The sequence below is a fragment of the Myotis yumanensis genome, unplaced genomic scaffold, assembly GCF_028538775.1.
Source record: "Myotis yumanensis isolate MYYU_CA2020_CCGP unplaced genomic scaffold, mMyoYum1.0.hap1 SCAF_10, whole genome shotgun sequence".
NCBI lineage: Eukaryota > Metazoa > Chordata > Mammalia > Chiroptera > Vespertilionidae > Myotis > Myotis yumanensis.
In genome coordinates, this window is record NW_027223761.1 from 10,492,527 (window position 1) to 10,515,939 (window position 23,413).

Consider the following 23,413-nt stretch of genomic DNA (forward strand, 5'->3'; position numbering starts at 1 on the left):
TGTGCAGGAGGTTTTCAGGGTTCTGGTAGGACCCCGGCCTCCCTTGCAGCGGGAGTGCAAATGGAATGCCATGCACAACACTTCCCCGCCCTGCAAGGAAGGGTTGCATTTTAAGTGTCTGCAGTCAGGCCTGTCTCTCTCCTCGGCCCCGGAGGGTGCAGTGGGGCCTTGAAGCGTGAGAACCCATTGGGGGGATCCTTTTGGCAATCCTTTGCTGTCTCTGGGAAAAGCCAGTGGCAGGCAAATCCCTAGGCACCCTGCACCTAATGCGCCTGGTAGGCTGCCCAGGTACCTCTCCCCTCACCCTCAGGACCATCCCTCCCTTCCAGCCCCAGACTTCTCAAACTGACATGTATTCGAAAGGCAGAAGGGATCTTGGTAAAGTACAGATTCTGATTCAGTGGGTCAGGGTCGAGGCTGATTGTCTGATTCCTAACAGACCCGTAGAGGGTGTCGGTGCTGTGGGTCTAGCCCAGGGGTGGGCAAACTTTTTGACTCAGGGCCACAATGGGTTCTTAAACTGGACCGGAGGGCCGGAACAAAAGCATGGATGGAGTGTTTGTGTGAACTAATATAAATTCAAAGTAAACATCATTACATAAAAGGGTACGGTCTTTTTTTTTTTTTAGTTTTATTCATTTCACACGGGCCGGATCCGGCCCGCAGGCCGTAGTTTGTCCACGGCTGGTCTAGGGTCTGCACTTCGGGCAGAGAGGGTGGCTGTGGTTCCCAGGCCGGCTCCATCCGGATGCTCCAGGGGCCTCAGCAAAGCGGTTTCCTGGGAGATTTCCCATCAGCAAGTCTAGGGTGAGACCCAGGATGCCGAGGTGTTCCTGGGACCACACTATGAGCAACGCCGCCACCCCAGTGCTTCCCAAGCCTCTGATCATTGGCGTCCCCGATGGATTGAGCCACTTTGGGAAAGTTTGGTTCACCGGCCGGCAGTCGGGCCAGGACCCTCTGCGTCCTGTTCCCCAGGTGAGGCCGACCCGCACTCAGGTGTAGGACCTTACCACCTTGTCTTCGGCCTCTCCCCTGGCCCCAGACTCTCCCTCTGATGAGAGTCCTGCTCTGTCTTGCCCCTTGTGGTGTCCAGTCTGTACCCCCTCGATCTCTGCAGCCTGGCTCTGCGTTCCCATAGTAACCAGTTTGCCCCAAGAACTTCTGCATTGTCGGGTTCAGCAGGCATTGGCGTCTGCCCCTCCCTGACCCCCAAGCAGCGTGGGACACCTGGATCTCACTCTCTACTCCCCTCCTTTATCCCCTGGGCCCACCCCCATCTCCCAGCTGCCCTTCCTCTGCACAGGGAGCCCCTCTGGTCTGCTCCCTGCATCCTCCTTCACCTGGAAATGAATCCCATCCTTTGTTTCTCATGCATCGTCCCTTGGAGAGCTCATCCGCTCCCATAAACCAGCGAGGCCCAAATATTTACTTTCTGAATGATCTTCCGGAACCGCACATCTGATCGTGTCCCTACTGTCTTAACTGAAGACGAGGGGCAGAGGACTGGGGAGCCAGCTGGTCTGGGCACAGATCCTGGCCCCGCCACTCGCCAGCCAGGAAATCTCATGCAGGTCATTGAGCTTCATAGGTGTTTGCTCACCTGGAGGAGGGACGGAGCCCCTCACCTGGGTAGAGTGCCAGGCACTGGAGCTGGTGTATGGGAGCGCTCAGCAGGCGTCTGCTTTGAGGATCTTCCCAATCATTAGTAGTAAGGAATGTGAATGATAGCGCAGCCCCCCAGTGGTCCAGGTCACCCGAGGAATGAAGTGAGACCCCGAAGTGCGCCTCACAGAGCCCTCCTGGCCGGCCGCCTGTCTCGTGGGAGCCTTCCCTCCTGCACCCCTCTCCAGCCGCCCCCTCTCACCCTGTGCCTTCGCACATGTGTCTCCCTCAGGGAGGGCCTCTGCCCCCCTAGGATAGCCTTTGCGCCCCGTGGAGCTCTCCTGCCTCCCCGCTGTCTTATTTGTGCTTCTGCGCAGTCTCGGGTTTGACTGGCGCACGAGTCCTACTGTACCTGCCTGATTCGTTTCTGTGTCTGTGTCCCTGTCACACTCAGCTCTTCCAGGCACATTTGCATCCCGGGCATCAGGTATGGCTGTCACTCACTGGGGACAGTGACACTCACTGCTGAACGCATGACTGTTTGAGTGACGGTGAAATCAGAACCAGCCCACTGGCAGAGAGGGACAAGCACTCGGATGTTTAAGATCATCTTACCTTGTAAGGATAAACATTTAGGCATCATCCTCGGGGCCTCTCTTACTGCTACCCCTCTCCCCAGTCTCGTCCATTAGCAAGCCCCGCCCCTCGTACTGCTAAAGCTGTGGTTCCCAGCCAGGGGTTGGGACATTTTTGATTGCCACTTGGGGTGCTCCTGGCTTCCAGTGGGTAGGGCTGGGGATGCTGGGAAACATCCTGCAGTGCACAGCATGCCCCTCCCCTCCCCTCCCCCCGCACACACATCCCCCAAAGAATCCTGCAGCCCAAATGCCAATAGTGCAGAGGCCCAGACACCCCGGTCCAGAGGGCTCCCCATCGCCCCCACTCCCACACTGGCTTAGGGCCCTCTTGTCACCCCCTGGATGGATCTTTCGGCCTCTTCTCTACACCCTCAGTCCATGCTCCACTGGGCAGCAGCTGATCTTTTAAAGATAAATTAAAAGGACTCCCCTGTGAAGCTTCCCACCACACTTGTGGTCAAACCCAAACTCGGGCTGAGGAAGCCTGCCCTGACCTGCTCCTGCCCTCTCCCTCCACCTGTCACACCCCCTGACCCCTGGCTTTCCCCCTGGGTCCACCCTGCCACCCCGCTTTCTGGTCCAGGCTCTTTCTAGTCTTCTTTAACTTCAAAACTATGGACATTTGGGGGCCTGAGAATTCTCTGTTGGGTGGGGGAGGGCTGTCCCGCACCTTGTGGGATGGTTAGCATCCCTGGTAGCATCCCTGGTCTACCTACTAGGTGTCAGTAGTACCTACTCCCTTCTCCCCCAAAGGTCGCCTGGGGAGCACACCAGAACCGGGGAGGAACTTGGCCGATTTAGTACCTTCTTGGAAAAGGACAGCTCTTTTCTTTCTGATGTCACCACCCCTCCTCTATTTCAGGGGTTCTTAGAAAGTTTTGATTCTTTACTTAGTTATATTCAGAGAGTGGTGCGACGTGTTGACACTATCTGGTTTTAGAACACTTTCATCACCTCCCCAAAGAAACCTTCTGTTATTCATTTCTAATTCCATTCCATTGGGATTGGAGAGCACATGTGGTATGATTTCATTCCTTTTGCATCGACGGGGGTTTGTTTGATGGCCTAACGTTTGGAACTCCCCGGAGAACGATTCGCGTGCACCTGAGAACAACGTGTGTTTGGCTGCTGTGGGGTGGGGAGTTCTGTGGGGCCTGATGGTCCCCCTGGTTTATTGTGTTGTCTGTGTCTCCTCTTTCCTTGCCGATGCTAGTCATTCTGTCCATTGCTGAAAGTGGGGTACCAAAGTCTCCAACTTTTATTGTGCAATTGTCTGTTCCTCCTCTCAGTTCTCTCAGTTTGCGTCATGTATTTTGTGGACCTGGTTTTACTTGCATGTGATTATTATGTCTTCCTGATGGTTTGACCATTTCTTTGTATTTAGGGGCTTTTCTTTGTTGTCTCAAATTCTGTTTTGTCTGATTCTGCCTTGCATAATCTCTCCAGCTCTCTTGATTTTGGATCTGTTTTTAAGCCTCTGGATTATTCCAATGTGCAGTCAGGACTGAGTGTCACTGCTCTCAGAGGACAAATTAGAAGCTGAGGATTGATGTCTTGTCTTTCAAGTTAGCCCACAGCCACCAAGAGATGGGACCCACGGGGTTACACGCTCCCTGTGACTGGTGCTGCAGGCGCCATGGAGACTCCAGGTGCCTCGGTGAAAATCTTCCCCTGAGCAAAGTGTGTGGCGGGGTGAGTGCTGTTGTTCTGAGACAGCTGTTCTCAGTTTACCTCCTGACGGACAGAGAATGTTCTCTCGCTCAGCCTGTCAGAGCAGCCCGGCGGCCGCCGCCGCCTCCTCTGTGTGTTGACACTCCCCAACCCAGGACTGCATCCCAGGGGGAGTCCTGGTGTCCCCTGGGCATCACCACAGCGAATCCTCCCCTCACAGACCTTCCCTTGCTGCTCTTTGCAGGTGTTGTAATAACCATGAGTCTGAGCTCCCAAGTTTTTCTGTGTGTGTGTGTGTTTGGACCGTCCGGGGAGGTGCAGGTCAGGAGGACAATCAGAGACACTTGTAGAATGCTGGTCAGAAAGGAGCCTCCTCAAGTCTGAGGGAAAAGAATATGCACAGAAAGGAAGGTGTGTGAAGGAGAACCTCCAAGTATGTCAGGGGCACAGCGGGCGGGGTGAAGGGGATGCTCTGAAAAGTCGATCCTTCTCTGGGCAAAGGTCGTGACCCTCGCTGCCCAGCAAGATGGAAGGTGATCTAGAGTGGGTTCTTCTTCCTTCGTTTTTATTCCGACCTGAAAACTATCTTTGACGCTCTCATCCCCCCCCCCCTTATTTTTCTTTTTCACGTGTCCTCTCATGTCTTGGGAGTTGTCCCTGAGGTCCCCTTTCACGAAGTGGAATGAGGCCTCGCTGAAATGCTCCTTTGAAGGTGGAAGCGGTTCTTTTTCACCCGTGTCTGTCCCCACATCTGTTCTTAATCCCAGGACTCTGATCCACTGTCAGGAAGTTTTCCCTCCAAGCAACAAAGAGCCCCCCGAGGCTAAGTTATCTGACCCACATGTATTTATTATCTTTTCAGGGCTTTTGTTTCCTCCCAAGATTTGTCTATTGAAGAATCGGTTGGGAATGTCTGGGTTTCCTGCTTATAGATTCTCTGGAATTTTCATTCATATATACACACACACACACACACAAACACAGAGTCATACACATATATGTGTGAATTATAAATAGCCAAAATACATAACCTTTAGGTCATAAGACAATTTTCTAATCCCAAATTTGCTAACTTGTTTTGCCATTTTCCTGTCATTTTTTAATAATAAAATTAGTTTCAAGGGCAGTGGCAGGCCCTCTGAAATCCCTTATTGTTTATAGTGCCTTTTCCCCTGAAAGCCCAGTGACCATCATGGACTTGGCTCCCTTTGGTTCCCTCGGGGCTTTGGGGAGTGAGGAGAAGAGTTCTTTGACTTACAGAGCCTCATAATATCATTGTCAGTCCATAAAAATTTTCTTCGTAATAAAAACCCCCACATCAGACACGTCTCTTTCCTTTATAAAGATGTCTGCTAGCTCCCAGGGTTAGTGTCCAAGCCCCTGCCTGCCTCTCTGGCAGCCTCCCCTCCTGCCACACGTCTGCCTTCTGGACGCCCTAACTTCTCCCAGATCTTCCTGCAGCTCAGCTTTGGTTCACGTCCCTCATTTGCCTAGAATGTCCTTCCTTGTCCTTTTTCATCATCTTTCATACCCAGCTGAAATAGCACCCCCTTGTCCTGTGCTCCATGGGTCCCCCAGGCTGAGCGTCTCACTTTTTTTTTTTCACTTTCTGGCCATCCCTCACAGATCCATTGAGCATCCACTGATGGGTAGAAACCTTTTGAAAATAATAGTAATAAATGATAACAGTCATAATAATAGCTAGTACTATGTAATAATACTGTGTAATACTATAGAACTCTATTACCTACTACTGTATTATATAGCGTAATGTCAAGTAATAGCTTATATTTAATACATATAACAATAGCTAGTACAGTATTAATGATCATAGCTAATACTGTGTTCCAGAGAAACACTAAGCAATTTTTATGTTGTCTATTTTAATCCCCACAGCAATTCATTCATGTGGGTGCTGTTAATATTGCCCTTTCCTGATGAGGAAAATGAGGCACTCAGAGATGAAGCAGCTTACCATAAAGCATAGCCAATAAGTGGAGGAACCAGTATTTGAACCCAGGCAGGCTGACATGTAACCCTATGTTCTTAACTACTGTAACACAGGGTTGAAAGGCGAATGTGTATGCAGCTCATATCACACTCATCACATCTCCTTGCAATAATCTGTTTATTGTCTTTTTTCCCTTTTCTTCTTGACCGGGTGTTCTTTAGCTAGGGACTTCTTGCTAGCAGAAGTTATCTTTGCATGTTATATTCTCTTTGCAAACCTCCACATGTGGTCCTATGTGTGGCTAACGCGTCTGAGAATTAACATGAACTGACGAAGAACTGAATGAGTAAGGCCGTAGACTGTCTAAACATTACCCTGGTCCCGCCTCATTTTCTCAGGGCGTCCATAAGTGTGGAGAAGAGTAGTTTGTAGGACCACAAACCACATTAGGGAGGGGTGGATATTATCCTTTCCCTGCTAGATATCAAGCGTATGTTGTTTTCTCTGCATGCAGAATCCCGTATTTTTTCCCAACCAGTGATGAGGTCTATGCTATCTTTATACCTACCCTTTCCAGACGGGGACACCGAGGCCAAGGAGGTTAAGTGACTTGTCCAAGGTCTCAGCAATTACGTGGCAGAACCAGGATAGAAACCCAGATGCCTGGGAGCCCTAAGCCCTTCTGACCTCTTAGCCTCCAAGGCCATAGGCCTCCTATTCTAGTTATAAAAGAGGAAATGTTGAGAGAGAATTTCTGTCTGAGAATCTTCTGGCAAAGCTGTTTCAACTCGACGTCTTCTTTCCTGTGTTTATAGTCCAGTTAGCCTGTGGTCCTTTGCTTTCTCCACTCCCCAGTGTGTATCTCTGAAAGCCAATATGGCATTTTAGGAACAAATAATACGTTGTGATTTCTGAGCAATAAAACTTGGAGCCCACGCCAGCAGTCACGCAGAGTGAACCACTGGGACAAGCAAAGGGCTTTTTTGATTGAGCAATAACGAACTGAGAAAGGCTTCAATTCCAGGTGTGGATTTCACTTGCTGGCTTTTTGTCATTTATTTGGGACCAAAATGGAAGACCTGGGTTTTTTTCCCTCCCTTAGAAAATCTGGGCATACTGCTTTTTAGAAGTCTTATTTTTTATAAAGTCTTTTTTTGCTCCCAACATGAAGTCATCTTTTACTTTTAAAAGGAATCACAGTTTGACTTTTTACAAAATGAACCAGTTGACTGAATATACTAGGAATTACAGATCCATTACTTTTTGCGGTGGTTTTAGCCAGTGACGGCCACCTGTGGGCTATCACATTGGGGATTGTGTGCATGTTGATTCAAATTATGTGACTTTTGTAATTTGATTTGTTTTCTAATTTATACTTTAGTGCAGTACTTATAATTCTCACATCTTTAGTGTGAGCTGAATTGCAACTAGCCTGTAGCACATTTCTTCTGAGAAATAGGTTTTTGCTTTAATGTTTAATTAAAGAAAAGATACCGGGTACATTTACTGGTACGAGAAGCAAATTCATACTGGCCCCCTTTCAGTTCTCCCATTGCTACATTGTCCCTGCCTCTGGCTTTGCACATGCTGTTCCCCTGCTTGGAACAGCCGTCACTCCACAGTCCCACTAGCACTAAACTTCATCTGTGGCGACGCCATCGCCTATGTATCCTTATTCTTTGCTGGTGTGACACAGTTTGTGAATTAATGATAGTCGAATGGAATGAATAACTAAATGAGGAAGGCCTCTCATTGGCTATTGAAATCACATTGGTTTCCTCCTTAGGTGTGTGTGTCTCCACTGAGCCTGGGTTTCCTCTGAGAATCATTTTCTGACCTCAGCCTCAGTTTGAGATTGGATGTCCTCTAGCTCCCCCATGAGAGCACTCCTGGCACTGCACGCAGAGGCTCATTGATCTGTCTGTCCTATCCTGTGGGTTAGGGAGTGCTGTTCAAGAGCCACACAATGGATTGCCTGATGATAGTAGGATGCTGGGGGATATTTTGTTATTGGCCAAGAGGGGGCAGTACAAACATTTTTGGTGTCTGACCCTATTTTTGTGTTGTGCACAGGTGAAGTGTTAATCCTTAAAAAGTGGACAGAACCGGTTAAGGGTTTTCTACGTTCTCAAAGGGCCTTTTTGCCAGGACAGCAACTGTTTGAATAGGAGCCTACAGCGTTTTGTGTAAAGCAGAATGATTCTGTATGTTGCTCATGAATGTGGAAAGAGAGAGAACTGCTGAAATGGGAAAACATTTGCCTGGCTGGTGTGTCTTTGTGGTTGAGCATCGACCTGTGGACCAGGAGGTCAGGATTTGATTCCTGGTCAGGGCACAAGCCTAGGTTCCTCAGTAGGGGGCGTGCAGGAGGCAGCCAATCAATGATTCTCTCTCATCTTGAACGTTTCTCTCCTTCTCCCTTCCTCTCTCTGAAATCATTAAAAATATATATTTTTTAAAAGAAATGGGGCCCTAACCGGTTTGGCTCAGTGGATAGAGCAGGGGTCCTCAAACTTTTTAAACAGGGGGCCAGTTCACTGTCCCTCAGACCGTTGGAGGACCGGACTATAGTTTAAAAAAAAAACTATGAACAAATTCCTATGCACACTGCACATATCTTATTTTGAAGTAAAAAAACAAAACGGGAACAAATACAGTATTTGTATTTGCATGTGGTACGTGGGCCGTAGTTTGAGGACCCCTGGGATAGAGCATCGGCCTGTGGACTAAAGGGTCCCAGGTTTGATTCCGGTCAAGGGCATGTACCTTGATTGCGGGCACATCCCCAGTAGGGGGTGTGCAGGAGGCAGCTGATCGATGTTTCTCTCTCTTCAATGTTTCTAACTCTCTATCCCTCTCCCTTCCTCTCTGTAAAAATCAATAAAATATATTTAAATTTTTTAAAATGGGGAAACATTATAATGAGACCTGTGGTTTCCTTGTGGGTGGGTGGTCTTCTCACGTAACGACATTCTGTGGGGGTGATGATCAAAGTATGCCCCACATTGGCCTTGCAGCCAGAATTCTTGGAGTGGCCTGGTCAGTGCCGTGGCATCCTCAGGGAAAAGACGGAGGGGGTCATTTGCTCCCTGGACGTAGACAGGTAGAACGTGAGGAGGGTGTCCACACGTTAGTGCTCATCGGAATCCTCTGGGTGCTCCATAAAAATGCAGGGTCCGCTGGGAGAGGCCCTGGGACTTACACTTTCACGAACATCCCTGGAGATTCGGCTGCAGGAGGCGCTCGACCCCCTTCTTCACGTGACACTGCCGTATAGGACAGGAAATGCTGGGGAAATGTGGCCGAGGGGACAGTCCTTGGTGGGAGAGCCCGCCCTCTGCCAGAGCCTTAGACGGAGGGCAGTGCGGGCTTGGGAGAGTCAGCCCCAGGAGCGGCTCCTGGAAGGAGGACACTTTGCAGGAGCCCGTGATGAGTGTAACCCGGGGAAATCAATTCCAGCAAGATGGATGCCCGCCCCCGATGCACATTTAAAAAGATAAGAGAAGAGTCATGGTTTCCTTGACCGGATAGGAATGTCCGCCACTCTGCAAAGTAATGAAATACACAGATGTTAAAATGGAGAGAGACAGAGATGAATGGAGAGCAATGAGCACCAGCTGCAGTGAGGGGCCAACGTAACGTAAACGCAGGGGTGTTTTCAGCCCTCGCACTTCTAGGGAGATCGTCGCCAGCAGGGGAGGGTCAGCCTCCCGGACAGTCCTGGGGTGGAGGCTTCCCCGAGCCCTTGGTGGCCAGAAGACAGTACCAGTTCTTCAGGCAGGAGGCAGTCGATAGTCGAAAGGATGCCAAAACGTGAAATCTGTATATCCTTTGACCTAGCAGTTAGACCTTAAAGAGTGGGGGACATAATACATGCGTCTAGATGTGCTCTGTTTATTGAAAACACCCCAAATACCCACCAGTAATGGGACTTGTGGGTACACAAGTAGCCATCCAAAGTGATGGTGCGGATCTGTAGGGACCAATAGAAAAACAGGTCACAGCACAGTAGGTGACGAAAGCAGGGCTCTGAATAGTGTAATATTTCATGGTGCATCTAACCAGGTACCCTCTGATTTCTGTGCATTAATTCGGTCCGTAGTTATTGAGTAACTTATGTGCCAGGCGCTGTTCTGGGTCTGGGAGGTAAAGCAATGATTAGATAGTGGTCCTAAGCTAGTGACGGGCTTGGGACCAGCAGCATCCACGTGGCCTGGGAGCATGTTAGGGATGCGGGATCCCAGCTCCCCTCCAGACACACTGCATCTGACCAAGGTCCCGTCTGCAAAAGCAAGGCTGTTCTTCGGGAGCGTGTTAACCAGAACGGCCACAGTGGGTTTCCCTGGGTGGCGGCAGTTTGGCGTAATTTTTAAATTTGCTGCTGTATGTTTTTCTATCGCTTGAATTTTTCACAGTGAGCAATGCCTTGAGTTGACAAAGCAAGGATGGTAATTATGCACAAGAGCCTAAGGCTCCTGCTGCTGGTTTCCTGGGCCGCCTCGGGCACAGGCTGGCAGCGTCCTGGTGCAGGGCGGGAGGTGGCCAACCACAGAGGCCCTGAGGGGAGGCCCTGCAGAGGGGACTGTGGCTGGGGCTGTTGCCACGGCCTGGGAGAGGCTGTGGGTCTGATGAGCTGAGTGCATGGCTGTTTCTGGCTGAACAGAGAGGTTCTGGCACTGCAGCCTCTGTCCGGCGTTTCTGCGTGATGCCCATGTGGGGAGGGTGGGTCTGAGGAGCAGCTGTAGAGGGCAGGCCCGCACTGCCGCGCCCGCCCGTCATCCGGGGCCAGTGGGCAGCCCCGAGTCCCTCTGAGCAGATCGGTAGCCACAGGTACGATACCTGGTGAGGAGCGTTTCTGTCCGGGGCCCAGCAAGGCCTGGCCCTGTGGCAGTGGGCCTGTCAGTCTCCTGATTCCTGTTCTTGGGGCCTCTGCTGAATGTGATCCCTGATGTGGACCCTGGCAGGGTGTGGCCCCCCAGCTCCCGGCCTAAAGCACGGTGTAGGCTCAGAGCATGAGGACTGGGTTCTAGACCAGTGATGGTGAACCTTTTGAGCTCGGCGTGTCAGCATTTTGAAAAACCCTAACTTAACTCTGGTGCCGTGTCACATATAGAAATTTTTTGATATTTGCAACCATAGTAAAACAAAGACTCATATTTTTGATATTTATTTTATATATTTAAATAACATTTAATAAAGAAAAATCAACCAAAAAAATGAGTTCGCCTGTGTCACCTCTTACATGCGTGTCATACGTTCGCCATCACTGCTCTAGAGCAGTCTGATCCTGAATGGCCATGTGGCTTCGGGTAAGTCCCCAGTTGCCTCCTTGGGCCTCAGTTTTCTCCATCTGTGAAATGTGAGAATTCGTTTTTGAATGAGCCTGTGTGGATGGCCTGCTGTGTCCAGATGTTGGCAGGTAAAGGTCAGGCCTTTGATCTGAGGGCATCACACCCTGGCAGCGCTGGCATGTCTCCTGTCCCCCCTAGTTCTGGCATGACCCCAAACACCCATCCAAGGGCCGTGTCTCCCTGCACTGCAGGTGCTAAAGCAGCCTTTCATTTAGGGCGAACAGCAGGGATTACGCCTGTGTTTGCTTGTGTCCTTGCTGGTCAAATAAAAATAGTCCTTTGTTCACTCCCGTCTAGTTAAACCTTTTTCTTTTTATTTTACTGATCTGTGAAATTCAGAACTGTAACAGCCGGGCTCTAAGGAGGGGAGGACTCCGATCAGGAATGAACCAACCCCGGGAGAACCCTGTCCCCTGTCTGGCTGGTGAAAGCTGCCGCCTTGAGAAGTTCATTGAGCAACTCCTTGCAAAGTGATGGAATTAAATACGTACTCAGTGGAATGGAGTCACCCCTTCTGCCTCTGTCAGTGCGATTTTAGACACAGAGTCCTTCTTCCACCTTCTGCCAGGGCTGCTGAGGTTTGTGCTGAAATCTCCCCTTCGTGGAAGTGGGGGACAGACTTGGTCCAGGACCCCCTGGGCCCCACAGCAGGTCATGCAGGCAGGGAGCAGCCGACAGCTGCTGTCAGCGACGGGCTTCCCTCTGAGCCTCTGCCAGGCGCTCGGCTGGCCGCCCGTGATCCGCCACAGAGGTCGCCTTAGCAGGCGGTCTGATGGCGCAGATGTAAATCAAAACGGGACAGGCTCCCTCCGACAGAGACAGCCTCTGAGCATCCCCACCAAGGCAGGAAGTCTCGTGACTGATTCCCGAAGACTGTGTAGGGCCAGGGCCAAAGAGCTGGTTAATTGAATGGTAGCTAATTCATTTATAATTACTCATATTCTCACTCTCTTTTCTCTCTTTACCTTAAAGAGTCTAGTCCTTTGGAGCTGGGCTGGGCCTTAAGAAATCTGTAAGGAGGCTGATGAGGCAAGAGCAGGGTTTGAGCTTCGACTCTGTTTATTAGCAGGTTCAAGCCACTTCATTTCTGGACCTCAGTTTTCTTATCTGTAAAATGGGAATTGTGAGGAGTCAAAGAGACGATGTCTGTAAAATATGGAGTGCAATGCTCAGCCCGTACTGAGCATTCTGTAAATGTGGACTGTTATCACCCAAACCCATTCTCTCCTTTAACGAGTTCATTTGTATGTTCAGCAAGTATTTATTAGACATCCAAATGCAGGCACTGTTCAGTGCAGCTCCTTCAAAAGTAGCGAATGCAAGTATTCCAGTGAGTGTATGTTCATAGCCAAACAGCCCAACACAAAATCCGTGACATTTTGCTATGAAGAAAGGAAAGAAGAATAAGGGCTAGAGTGACTGTGGGTGGAAGGTGGGGTTTCTCCTGTAGACAGTACAGTGGTTAAAGAGACCTAAATAAACAGAGGAGTGAGCCATGACAACTCTTGGGAGAAAGGCATTCCAGGCAGAGGGAATGGCAGGTGCAAAGGTCCTGAGGTAGAACTATGCCTCATAGGCTCGAAAAGGAAGCCAGGAGGCCTTCCTCCCCCTGCTTCCTTCCATATCTGTCATCTATCTATCTATCATCTATCAATCTGTCTATTATCTATCTATCTATCTATCTATCTATCTATCTATCTATCAATCATCTATGTATCCAAACCTTGAGTTCATTCTGATGCCTTCAAATCCAGTCCAAAGCCTCGGGGCTCATTTCGGCCTTCCCACGCCTCATTTGTAACATCTCGCTCTGATAGTAGAAAAACCTTGCTCTTGCTGTATTTGTTCCACCTGGTACACACAAAAGCTCCTTTCAGAATTGCTCACCCATACCCTCTGGCAAGCAGATGGAACTGGAATACCCTATTTGTGTACAATTCTTTTTCTCTTTAGCCTTAGCGTCCTGTCAGAATAATGATTCCGTAGTTACTTAGGCTAGTTCTTTTCTTCCTCACCCCTTTCAGTGTGATGTTGTTATTCATCTGTAATATAGTTGAGTATGTGTTGCTGTTTATATTGCACAGGCACGCACACACACAACACACACACACACACATACACACACACACACACACACACACACACACATGGTTGATTTTAATTGTTTACTCTTGGGGTATGTGAGATACTGCCTTGGTTCCGACAGTCAGACTCAGAGAAATGTGCATCCCTCTTGTCCCTGCAGCTCATTCCATCCCCATCTCCCATCCTTCCCACCCACCTCTGTAGGTAACCAGTGTTTTTAGTTTCTGGTTTATCCTTCCTGTGTTTCTTTCTCACAGATGAGGCAGTACACGTATATTTTCTTATATCCCCCTCCCTTGCTGTGTGGAGGGTGAAAGTACTGTAGGTGTTCTTTCACATGTTGCTTTTGCACTTACTAATATCTCCTGGTGATCACTTCACGTCAGTTCATAGAGAGTTTTTGTAAGGAGCTTTATTAACTGTGGTAATCAGAAAAAAAGTTATCCAGCAGCCCAGATATCAATTTTAGAATTCGGTAAGCCTAGTGATGATGATGTTGATTGGTGATAAATAGCATAAGCATTATCATTAGTTGAGCATCTACTGTGTGCCATGCTCTGTGCTAAGCATTTTATATACATTACTAGAGGCCCGGTGCACGAAATTTGTGCAGGAGGGAAGTAGGGGGGTGTTCCTCAGCCTGGCCTGCACCCTCTTCAATCCGGGACCCCTCAGGAGATGTCCGACTGCCAGTTTAGGTCTGATCCCACAGAGATCGGGTCTAAACCGGCAGTTGGACATCCCTCTCACAATCTGGGACCATTGGCTTCTAACCGCTTGCCTGCCTGCCTGATCACTCCTAACTGCTCTCTCCTGCCGGCCTGATCGCCCCTAACTGCCTCTGCCTCGGCCCCCGCCACCGTGGCTTTGTCCAGAAGGATGTCCGGAAGACTTCCGGTCCAATTAGCATATTACCCTTTTATTAGTATAGATCTCATTGACTCCTTCCTAGAGCCCTGTGAGGTAGGTGTTCGCTGCAGTTTATTGAGGAAACGGAGGCTATGTGATATTTAGAAACATGCCCCAGGCCATTAAAAGTGGAGCCACAATTTGAACTCTGTCCCAGGTTTGTGCTTTGTGAAGGGCACACCAGCACTGACAGCAGTTCCAGGGTGCCACGGAGCCATGTCCCAGGCCTGCAAACCCTTTCGATTGTGGATCAGCTGCTGCTAACGGTGGCATGCAGCTGATGGCAGGAACATGAACGCAGTTTATTGCCTGTTTGTTCCAAAGAAACGGCCCTTCTTTTTTGAGGATCACGACTCCTGCCTCTAAGACAGGCGACGAGAGGGATGCTCGGTGGGATCAGCTACCTGGGATGCAGTAATAGATCCCACCTCACACCTCGTCAATCGCCGGGCCGAGCAGCCAGCGCCGTTAACGGGAAAGCACATTACACCACAGGGCCGTGTGGTTAGCGGGACACTCAGTCAAGCCCAAGCCACAGCAGCTTCTCTTGAAGCTGTTTGTGTGGCAGAAGTGGAAGAAGAATTTCTTTGAGCAGGAGTCTGGCTTCTGTTTCGACAAGTGACAGCCTCTGGCAGGGGGGCAACACGGTGGAGCTGGCTGGGAGCGTGGCTTCCGAGTCTGAATGCCCAGCCCTCACGCCAGGGCCAGGGTTTCTAGCTGTGTGACCTTGGGCAAGTCATGTCACCTCTCCGAGCACACCTGGGAAGTGGGGATGAGAACCAGACCCATCTTGGTCCTGGGTCCCTGAGACTGCCCCGCGGTTCAGCGATGTGCTGGGTGGAGTCATAGAACTCAGCCTCTCATTTGTTACAGCACAGGAGAGAGGTGAATGGAGTGAGGGCCAGAGGGAGCCAAGTTCAAACTTCCGGGCTTCCTCTCCTAGGGGCATCACGCAGGATGCACGTAACCCCCCAGTGACAAGTCGTGACAATGCGTGTAACATTTTCTATTGGGGAAGCTTGTTAGAGACTAGGTGCCCAGGGTTTTTAGTGGGAGCTGGTCACATAGACACCCTCTCTCAAACTCTCAGAATAAAAGCAGGTGAACCCCTTCCTCACACCACCCCATTGGTAGCTGCTGGGTGGATTAAAAGAGATGATCCCCGTGGAGCACTGGCCGCTCCGTCTAGAGTCAGAAGCGCTCAGTGAATGTAGGGAATTACTGCGACAGCCAGGCGATGAATCTGGAATGGCTCATTATCACCTTGAGAACACGCTCCATCCATCATCCATCTACTCACCCATTGCTTCCTGGGCGGCACGTGTTGAGTGAGCCCTGCTGTGCAGGTGCTGTTGGCTCCCTGGGACTTGGGGAGCAGCGGGAGCAGCTGCTCCCTTCCCAGAGGGTGATGCCCGTGGGCTTCCAATCGGGTGGTTTGTCGGGGGTGGATGGTGATGGAAGTAACTTCTGGAGGCTTCCAGGTAAATGCACAAGGTCAGTGGGGTGGGTGTGTCGTGTGGGAAAGCGTAACCTCCTGACGTCTTGCTGTTTGTCCTGTGTCCTCCTGCAGCCAAGGTCAAGTCGAAATGCGGCCCGACCTTCTTCCCCTGTGCCAGCGGCATCCACTGCATCATCGGCCGCTTCCGGTGTAACGGGTTCGAGGACTGTCCCGACGGCAGCGACGAAGAGAACTGCAGTAAGTGGTCCCGTGTTCACTCCAGCCGCCCCTCGCCTCCGTGCTGGCCATTCTCAGCGCTGGCTTCCTCTACCACAGGCTCTGCTGAGCCCCAGACTCTGTTCTTTACCGCTTCCGGCTTGTGTCGGTGCTCAGCTGCCATTCATCAGGGCTCTCCTGAGTGCACGGGGCCTTGGTGTACTTTGTTTTCAGTGCTGACAATAGCGGTGCAAATGCAGGTGTGTGATCCCTGTGAACAGGTCAGGCATCTGAGGTGCAGAGAGGGAAACGAACTCTTCCAAGGTCACGCAGCGCACAGGTGGCTGAGCCAGTTCCAGGCTCATTCAGACTCTCCTCTGAGTGACTCTCCCACTTGACACCCCAGGTCTGTGTGCTTGTGTTCCTTCTTAGTTTGAATTCTTTTCAAAAAAAGATGTTTCTAGCCTGGCCGGCGTGACTCTGTGGTTGAGCGTTGACCTAGGAACCAGGAGTTCACGGTTGGATTCCCAGCCAAGGGCACATGCCTGGGTTGCCAGCTCGATCCCCAGTAGGGGGGCATGCAGGAGGCAGCCGATCAATGATTCTCTGTCATCATTGATGTTTCTGTCTCTCTCTCCCTCTCTCTTCCTCTCTGAACTCAATAAAAATATATTTTTAAAAAAGAAAAAATGTGTTTCTATATTAGTTATATACACACTAGAAGGCTATATATTTGAAAAACATTCAAACAGTATAGGAAGCTAGAGTTTTTCTATTTGTGACCACCCTGATTCCTTTTACCTGCTGTATACTATTCCTCAGTATGGACACAGACACCCCCCCGCCCCTTGTTCTCTCTACCCCACCTTGCCTCTAAGCGCTCTCTGTGTTGAGCGTCATACTCCTCTCGGCCTGGATACATGCAGCCCCTTCCTTGCAGCATCTCTGTGTCCAGAACCACTTCACACACAGTGGCCTCAGTGACCTTCAAGGGTGCCTTCCCCGCCCCATACTGCCCCATCTCTCCCAGCTGGTTGCTTTGTGCCTGCTGCTGGCCATGCGGGTGGCTGCTCACTGTTTCTTCTTTGCTTTCCCCTCATGTGTTACACTACTGGAGCCCTGGTCGGTGTGGCTCTGGACAAATTTACCCATTTATTTTCTGTGTCTGCATATTTTAGTAACATTTTTTCAGATTATTAAAAGAATTTACAAAATATAGGAAAGTATAAGGAGGGAAACGAAACTGCCCAGAATGAAACACTATTAATATTTGGGCTATTTCATGCCGATCCTTTCTCTCCCCCGCCCCCTCCATCTCGCTTTGTCTTCTCTTATATGTTTAATTGAGATGTCCTCTTTCCTGTGACCATTCTCTCCTGTTATCAATTTTTTCAAAATGTAAGTTTCAGCGACTTCAATGACTGGATAAATTGATTTTCCCTCCTCCCGTCGGTTCTATTTTAAGTCCCTGAAGAGGAGGTGGCTGTCTCCTGTGTTATTTATGTCTTTCCAGGGAGCTGTCATGGCTCTGTCCTCCCAGCAGGGACGGAGGGGGCTCATAACTCTCTCCTATGCCTTCTCCTGTTGCCTTATTTCACCTTCTGGGTCTCAGATGGCAGAAATACAGCCCAGCCACTCGATTACCGAATGGTGAGTGCAGTGGCCGAAACCCACCTTCCCACTGACAGGGTGTGGCTGGCTGAGCAGGTGGGGTTGAGCTGGAGTGTCTGGCCTGGTCTGTGTTTGCCCTAATTAGGCAGGAGGTGGGCGAGCTCCATGATCTCTTTGCATAGGGGTTTCCTTGTCTCCAGAAGCAGTGCTGAGAGCCTGCTCCTGGGGCTGTTGTGAGAATTAGATGAGATAATATCTGAAAAGTGCTTAGTGCAGTGGCTGGCACATGGTAATCACTTATGAAAAAAATAGAGTGAGCCCAGCTGGTGTTGCTCAGTGGTTGAACATCAACCCATGAATCAGGAGGTCAGGGTTCGATTCCCAATCAGGGCACATACCCGGGTTGCGGGCTCAATCTCCAGCAGGGGGTGTGCAAGAGGCAGCTGATCAATGATTCTCATCATTGATGATTCTCTCTCGTCATCTCCCTTCCTTTTTGAAGTCAATAAAAATATATTTTAAAAAACAGAAACAACCCCTCCCCCCCAAAAAAAATGTATAATGACTTCAAACTGTGAGAGATTAAGGGGAAGACCATAATTACTAGGATTTCATCTTTGGCTTCGGATGTCCAAGGACATTCTTTTTTTATTTCTTTTAACACTGTAAACATTTTTATATTTAGAATTAGCCAGCTGGACTCAGTTTAGATCATGCCAGTTTTGTTGGCAACATGCAAAGCATCCTAGTGGGGAGCCGGTGGAACATATGCCTCTTCTCTCCATCAGGCCTGATCAGGGTGCTGACCTTGGCCACCTCAATGTCATAGAGCTTCTTCACAGCCTGTTGGCTCTGGTGCTCATTGGCCTTGACATCCACAGGGAACACAAGTATTTGATTGTCTTCTATCTTCTTCATGGTGGACGCGGTGGTCAGGGAGAAGTTGATGATGGCATAGTGGGCAGGCTTGTTGCTCCTGGGGGTGCTCTTCTGAGGGTATTTGGACGCAGTGTCTTGGGCCATCAGAAGCTGGGTGACGGGCGGATCTTGTTGGGTTCTTCTGTGGCTGTGGACACCTTTCTGCACTGCTTTCGTTGCCTTCCAAGCCTTTGCTTCGGCTTTGGGAGGGCAGGGGCTTCCTCCTTCAATTTCAGCTCCATCTTCATGGAAAAGACATGCTTCTGTTATAGTTCATTTCGTGTGTCTGAGCTTGATCTCTGCTTCCTGCTATGGGGATCTTATAATCTCAGGGGAGAATTCTAGATGTTATATCTACAGGGTGTCCCCAAAAAAGTATACAGCCAAGAGCTCAATTTTGAAAATGAAATGTATTGTAATAAACACTGCCTTTGTAATTCTTCAAAGTGTGTGTATACATTTGGGGGGACACCCTATATGTTCATAGGTCTATACTAGAGAGTTATCCAACGACAATGAAAAGCAAGTGGGACACATTACAGAAGGTACATTCTAAATGACTGCCATGTTACATACTTCCTGCCGTGGTTACAGACCCTGTGTGATTTAAATATGTGGATATTGGTCTTTAATTACCAAAGTGAGTCAATTATATCCTTTCCAAATTAAGCCAGCATTTTCCTTTGGCTTATCTACCATTTAAAAATATGGGTTCTAACTCACTCTTTTGAAAACTGGTAAATGAAAGGAAAGAATCAAGCTCTTACCCTCCCTTTCCCATATGATTTGCACTTCTGAGTAATTAAATACCTGACTTGGAAAGTTTTCTTTTAATTGAAGAATAACAACTATAATAGAAGAATGAGTGAATGAGGGTCTCTCAATTTTGTAACCACTAATTAAGAACCGGGTCACCAATGGCCGCGAAACCTTGAGGTGAAAAATTGATGCAGGCCTTTACAATCGATGGACGAGGCTGGAAACCACTGAAACCCGCAGTCAATCTCCCCACAGATGGCGAATCAATATGGTACCACTTCCGGTGGAGTGGAGAACCCATCACTCTATAGATCCACCTGCCAGCGATTTTCAACCTTTTTCATCTCATGGCACACACAAGCTAATTACTAAAATTCTGCAGCACTCCCAAAACTAGATAATATCTTTTGCCAATCTGACCAAAAAAAATTAAAAAATAGGTATAATTTTGAGTCATTCACACCGGATGGCTATGGTTGTGTTGGCTATTGGCAGTTTTCTACTTGACAGTCTAAGGGGAAAAAGGTCAGTGCCCTGGACAGACTGTCAGGGATTGCATGTTTTTAAAAATTCTTGCGGCACACCGGTTGAAAATGGCTGCTTTATGTTATAGTTGTCTTTAGTGCATCTACATTAAAAACTCTCAAAGACAGTGTTTTGATGTTTGCTTTGAACGTTCAAATACATTTTAAAGTGCTCCAGAGGCAAAAAAAACAGTCAGGGCAAGAATAGTTACCCAGATAGTTACTATTTTGGTTGCTGTTCCTTCATTCCTGATGTTGCAAGTCTCCTGCTGGTATCATTTCCTTTCTGTCTGGAGAACTTCCCACAGCAGTTCTTTTAAAGCAGGTCTGTTGGCACCAGGTTCTCTTCATTTTCCTTCATCCGAGAATGTCTTTATTTCGCCGTCATTCCTCGAGGATATTTTTACTGCATATAGAATTCTGGGTTGACAGTTCGTTTCTTTTCTTTAAGCATTTTAAAAATGTGGTGCCACTTCCTCTGGCGTCTACGGTTTCCAGTGAGAAGTTTGCCGTTATTCCGATAGTTTCTCCATAGAGAATATATCATTTTTTTCTCTGGCTGCTTTGAAGATATTTTTTCTTTAGTTCCAGCAGTTAGATTATAGCGTGTCTGGGTATGTGGATTTCTTTTGAGTTCATCTGTTGAGGGTTCTATTTGAATTGGAAGATTTTTGTCTTTTTCCATACTTAGTACATTTTTAGCTGTTATTTCTTCAAATATTTTTTTTTTAAGTACTGCACTCTTTCTCCTTTTCTTGTGGGATTCTGGCAACACAACTTTAGTCCTTTTATTACTGTCCCACAGGCCCCTGAGGCTCTGCTCATTTTTTAAAACAGTGCTTTTGTCTTTTTATTGTTTGGATTGGATAATTCCTATCTTTTGTCAAGTTTAATTTTTGCTTTCAAGCCCATATAGTGTGGTTCTTCATTATTTTGGTTACTACATTTTATTCTAAAAATCTCCTCTTGGTTCTTCTTTCTAGCTTCTGATTTTTGCCGAGACTTTGCTGTGGTCCATTTGTTTCAAGAGTGTTTGTGATTGCTTGTTTGAGTATTTGTAAAATAGCTGCTTTAAAGTCTTCATCGCATAATTTCAACATCTCTCTTATCTTGGTGTTGATGTCTGTTGAATATCTTTTGCTTGTGAATGGGGCGGCTCCATTTCCCCCAGTTGCTGGTTTCCAGGGAGATGGCGCTGGGAGGACAACAGCCCCCTGAGGCTGGGATGCAGGTAGAGGAAGTGAGGGGTAACCACTGTGGGATGGGGAGCAGATGGGAAGCATGAGGCCTGGTGACAAGAACTCTCTCGCTGATGAATGTTGTCAAGAAGCCTTTGAGGCGGAAGAGGGACCGACTTCACAGACTTTAGTGGATTAAGGGTGACATTCCCTGGGTCCTACTGGAGCCAGATTGCTTCATTTCCTGCCCTGAAGCTGGCCAGTTGGTTTTGGGCGATGGCAGTGGGCCCTTGGCCCTTCAGATGTGGTTGAATTAAATGCCACCAATCCAATTAACCACCGAGCCAACCGTAACTAGGCCCGCCCGCCCCCTGCGGGGAGGCAAGTTCTCTCTGCAGAGCTCATGGGCCGGGGAGCCATCCCCAGTCCCTGTGTTTGTTGTGGTCATAACAGAGGAGCTTGTAAGTCCACAGTTGAGTTTTTGAAATTGACTCTGCAGACAGTTTTCCTCATCCCCGTTGAAATAAATACTGTAAAACACATTGTTCCTCTCCCTGGTGAGCTGAGAAAAACGATACATTTTTCAGTGGCGGGTACACTTCAGCAAGGACAAAGAAAACTCAGATTACAGAAGCTGCGAAGACATAACATCCTAAAGTTCAAAGCACTTCCTGGCCAGTTTATGAGCAGCCTGTTGAGCCGTTACTATTTCAGGTTCCGAGGGACCACAGGGCCCTCTGGCCTTGACGCCTGCCCGCCCTGAGCCTGGATCCTGCAGCGTTGGCCACTGCAGTCCCACGCATGCACGGGGCCCTGAAACTGGGCGAAGTCTGGTCAATAGGTGCAGAGGCCCAGGAAGGAGTGTCGTGGAACTTGCGCCATCTCGGGGCGTCGGGGAGATAGGCCGCCCGGGTCAGTGAGTCTGCCCAGTAACTGACCATGTATGCCTGGAGGACCAGTGCTGACAGGGATTTCTCTGAGATGTGTTGCATCATTGTTTAGCTGGTGAAAGTGTGGGGCTGTTTTTAGGGGCGTTGGTTTTTAGACTGGGCTGTAATCCAGGGTTGCCTTTGGCTCCTTTTAGAATGTTCTGGTCTCTTCGAAACTATCTTAGGCTGCTCTGTTTGTGGCATGCTTAAGGTGGGTTTTTTTTTATATAGCTTTTCTAGTTTCCCTTCTAATTTGCTGTGTCCCTGGGAACCCAAATACAAACCTCATTTGAATTCGCATGCAGAGAATTAGCAGTCCCTGAAGGAGGGGAGGCCCCAGAGCTCTTCCCCGGAGCTCCCAGGGGGGCATGGACCATGTGTGTTCCGATGGTTCCGAGGCCCTTTTCCGGGCCTTCTAAGCGTTGGGGGAGCGTTCCCCCAGCACCCTCACCTGTTTCTCTGCCTGCATTGGGGGGCGGTGTTTTATGAGGAGCCCTTGGCAAGGAGGAGTCCAGGTGTGGTGGTTTACAAGCGCGTAAACTGGGCAACTGGGCAACTCCTGAGCAACCGGGCACCTCAGTGTTAAAGATACCAAAAGCAGGTGTTTGTGAGCCCAAGAGAATTATGTGGGGGGGAAAGGGAAGAAAAAAAGAAAGGGAGTGATCACCAAAACATGTCTGCCAGACTAGACTCATAAAACTTCTCAGTGAGGACTTTCAAACGTAGTGAAAAGGAAAAGGAAAATTAAATGGATTTCTGGGTTCCCAGTACCCTGCTTTAATAATGATATGACCTATAGTTGCTATTCTATTATCGTAACTACATTAACTATAGTTAATAACACTATATCTTATTATTCATACGACATTACATTATGATAACATTACAACTATATTAACTATAGTTCATCATACTGGATTGTATATTTGAAAGTTGCCAGGAGTATGTAAATTTTAAAAGGCCTCATCACAAAAAAACAAAAACAAAAAACATGTAACATTGACACAAAAATTTAATTATGGATGGTGATAGATGTTAATTAGACTTATTGAGTTGATCTGTTTGCAGTATATACAAATATCAAATCATTCTGTTGTACACCTGAAACTAATATAATGTTCTTTGTCAATTATATCTCAATTAAAAAATCATATTACCATATTGCTTTTTTTGCCTTAGAGTTTAGAATAATAAGATGCTATCCAGTATCATTACAAGCCTGCAGTATTTCCCTCTCAGATCCTACCCTTCTCTCCTGGGGCACCCACCGGCCTGAATTTAGCCTTGTTTCTTCCAGTGCAGGTTTTTATTCTTTCAGTACATATTTTTGTATCCATTGATCGTAAGTAGCATTCTTCACGCATAAGTAGCATGGGTCACTTCACGCAGGTGGTACAACATTGTACATATTCATCCATAACTTGCTTTTCTTCCTCACTATTACATTTATGAAATTCATGCTTCTTGTCTCTGATTCATTCATTTTTCACTAGTGTTGAGCAGGGGTTGGCAAACAATGGCCCCTGGACCAAACTTGGCCTACTGCCTGTTTTTGTAAATAAAGTTTTATTGGAGCCCAGCCATGCTCTTTGTTTACGAATCTTCTGTAGCTGCTTTGCACTACAATGGG

At 48.4% G+C, this 23,413-nt stretch overlaps 1 protein-coding gene across 3 annotated transcripts in view; it reads left to right on the forward strand.

Annotated features, from left to right (window-relative positions):
* Positions 1–23,413, forward strand: part of LDLRAD3 (low density lipoprotein receptor class A domain containing 3) — a 205,579-nt gene that overhangs the window by 98,127 nt on the left and 84,039 nt on the right. For all 3 annotated transcript variants that reach the window (XM_070427802.1, XM_070427799.1, XM_070427800.1), the window contains exon 3: positions 15,781–15,906. In XM_070427802.1, coding sequence (XP_070283903.1) covers positions 15,781–15,906 — 126 coding nt within the window. The remainder of the gene's footprint in view (positions 1–15,780; positions 15,907–23,413) is intronic.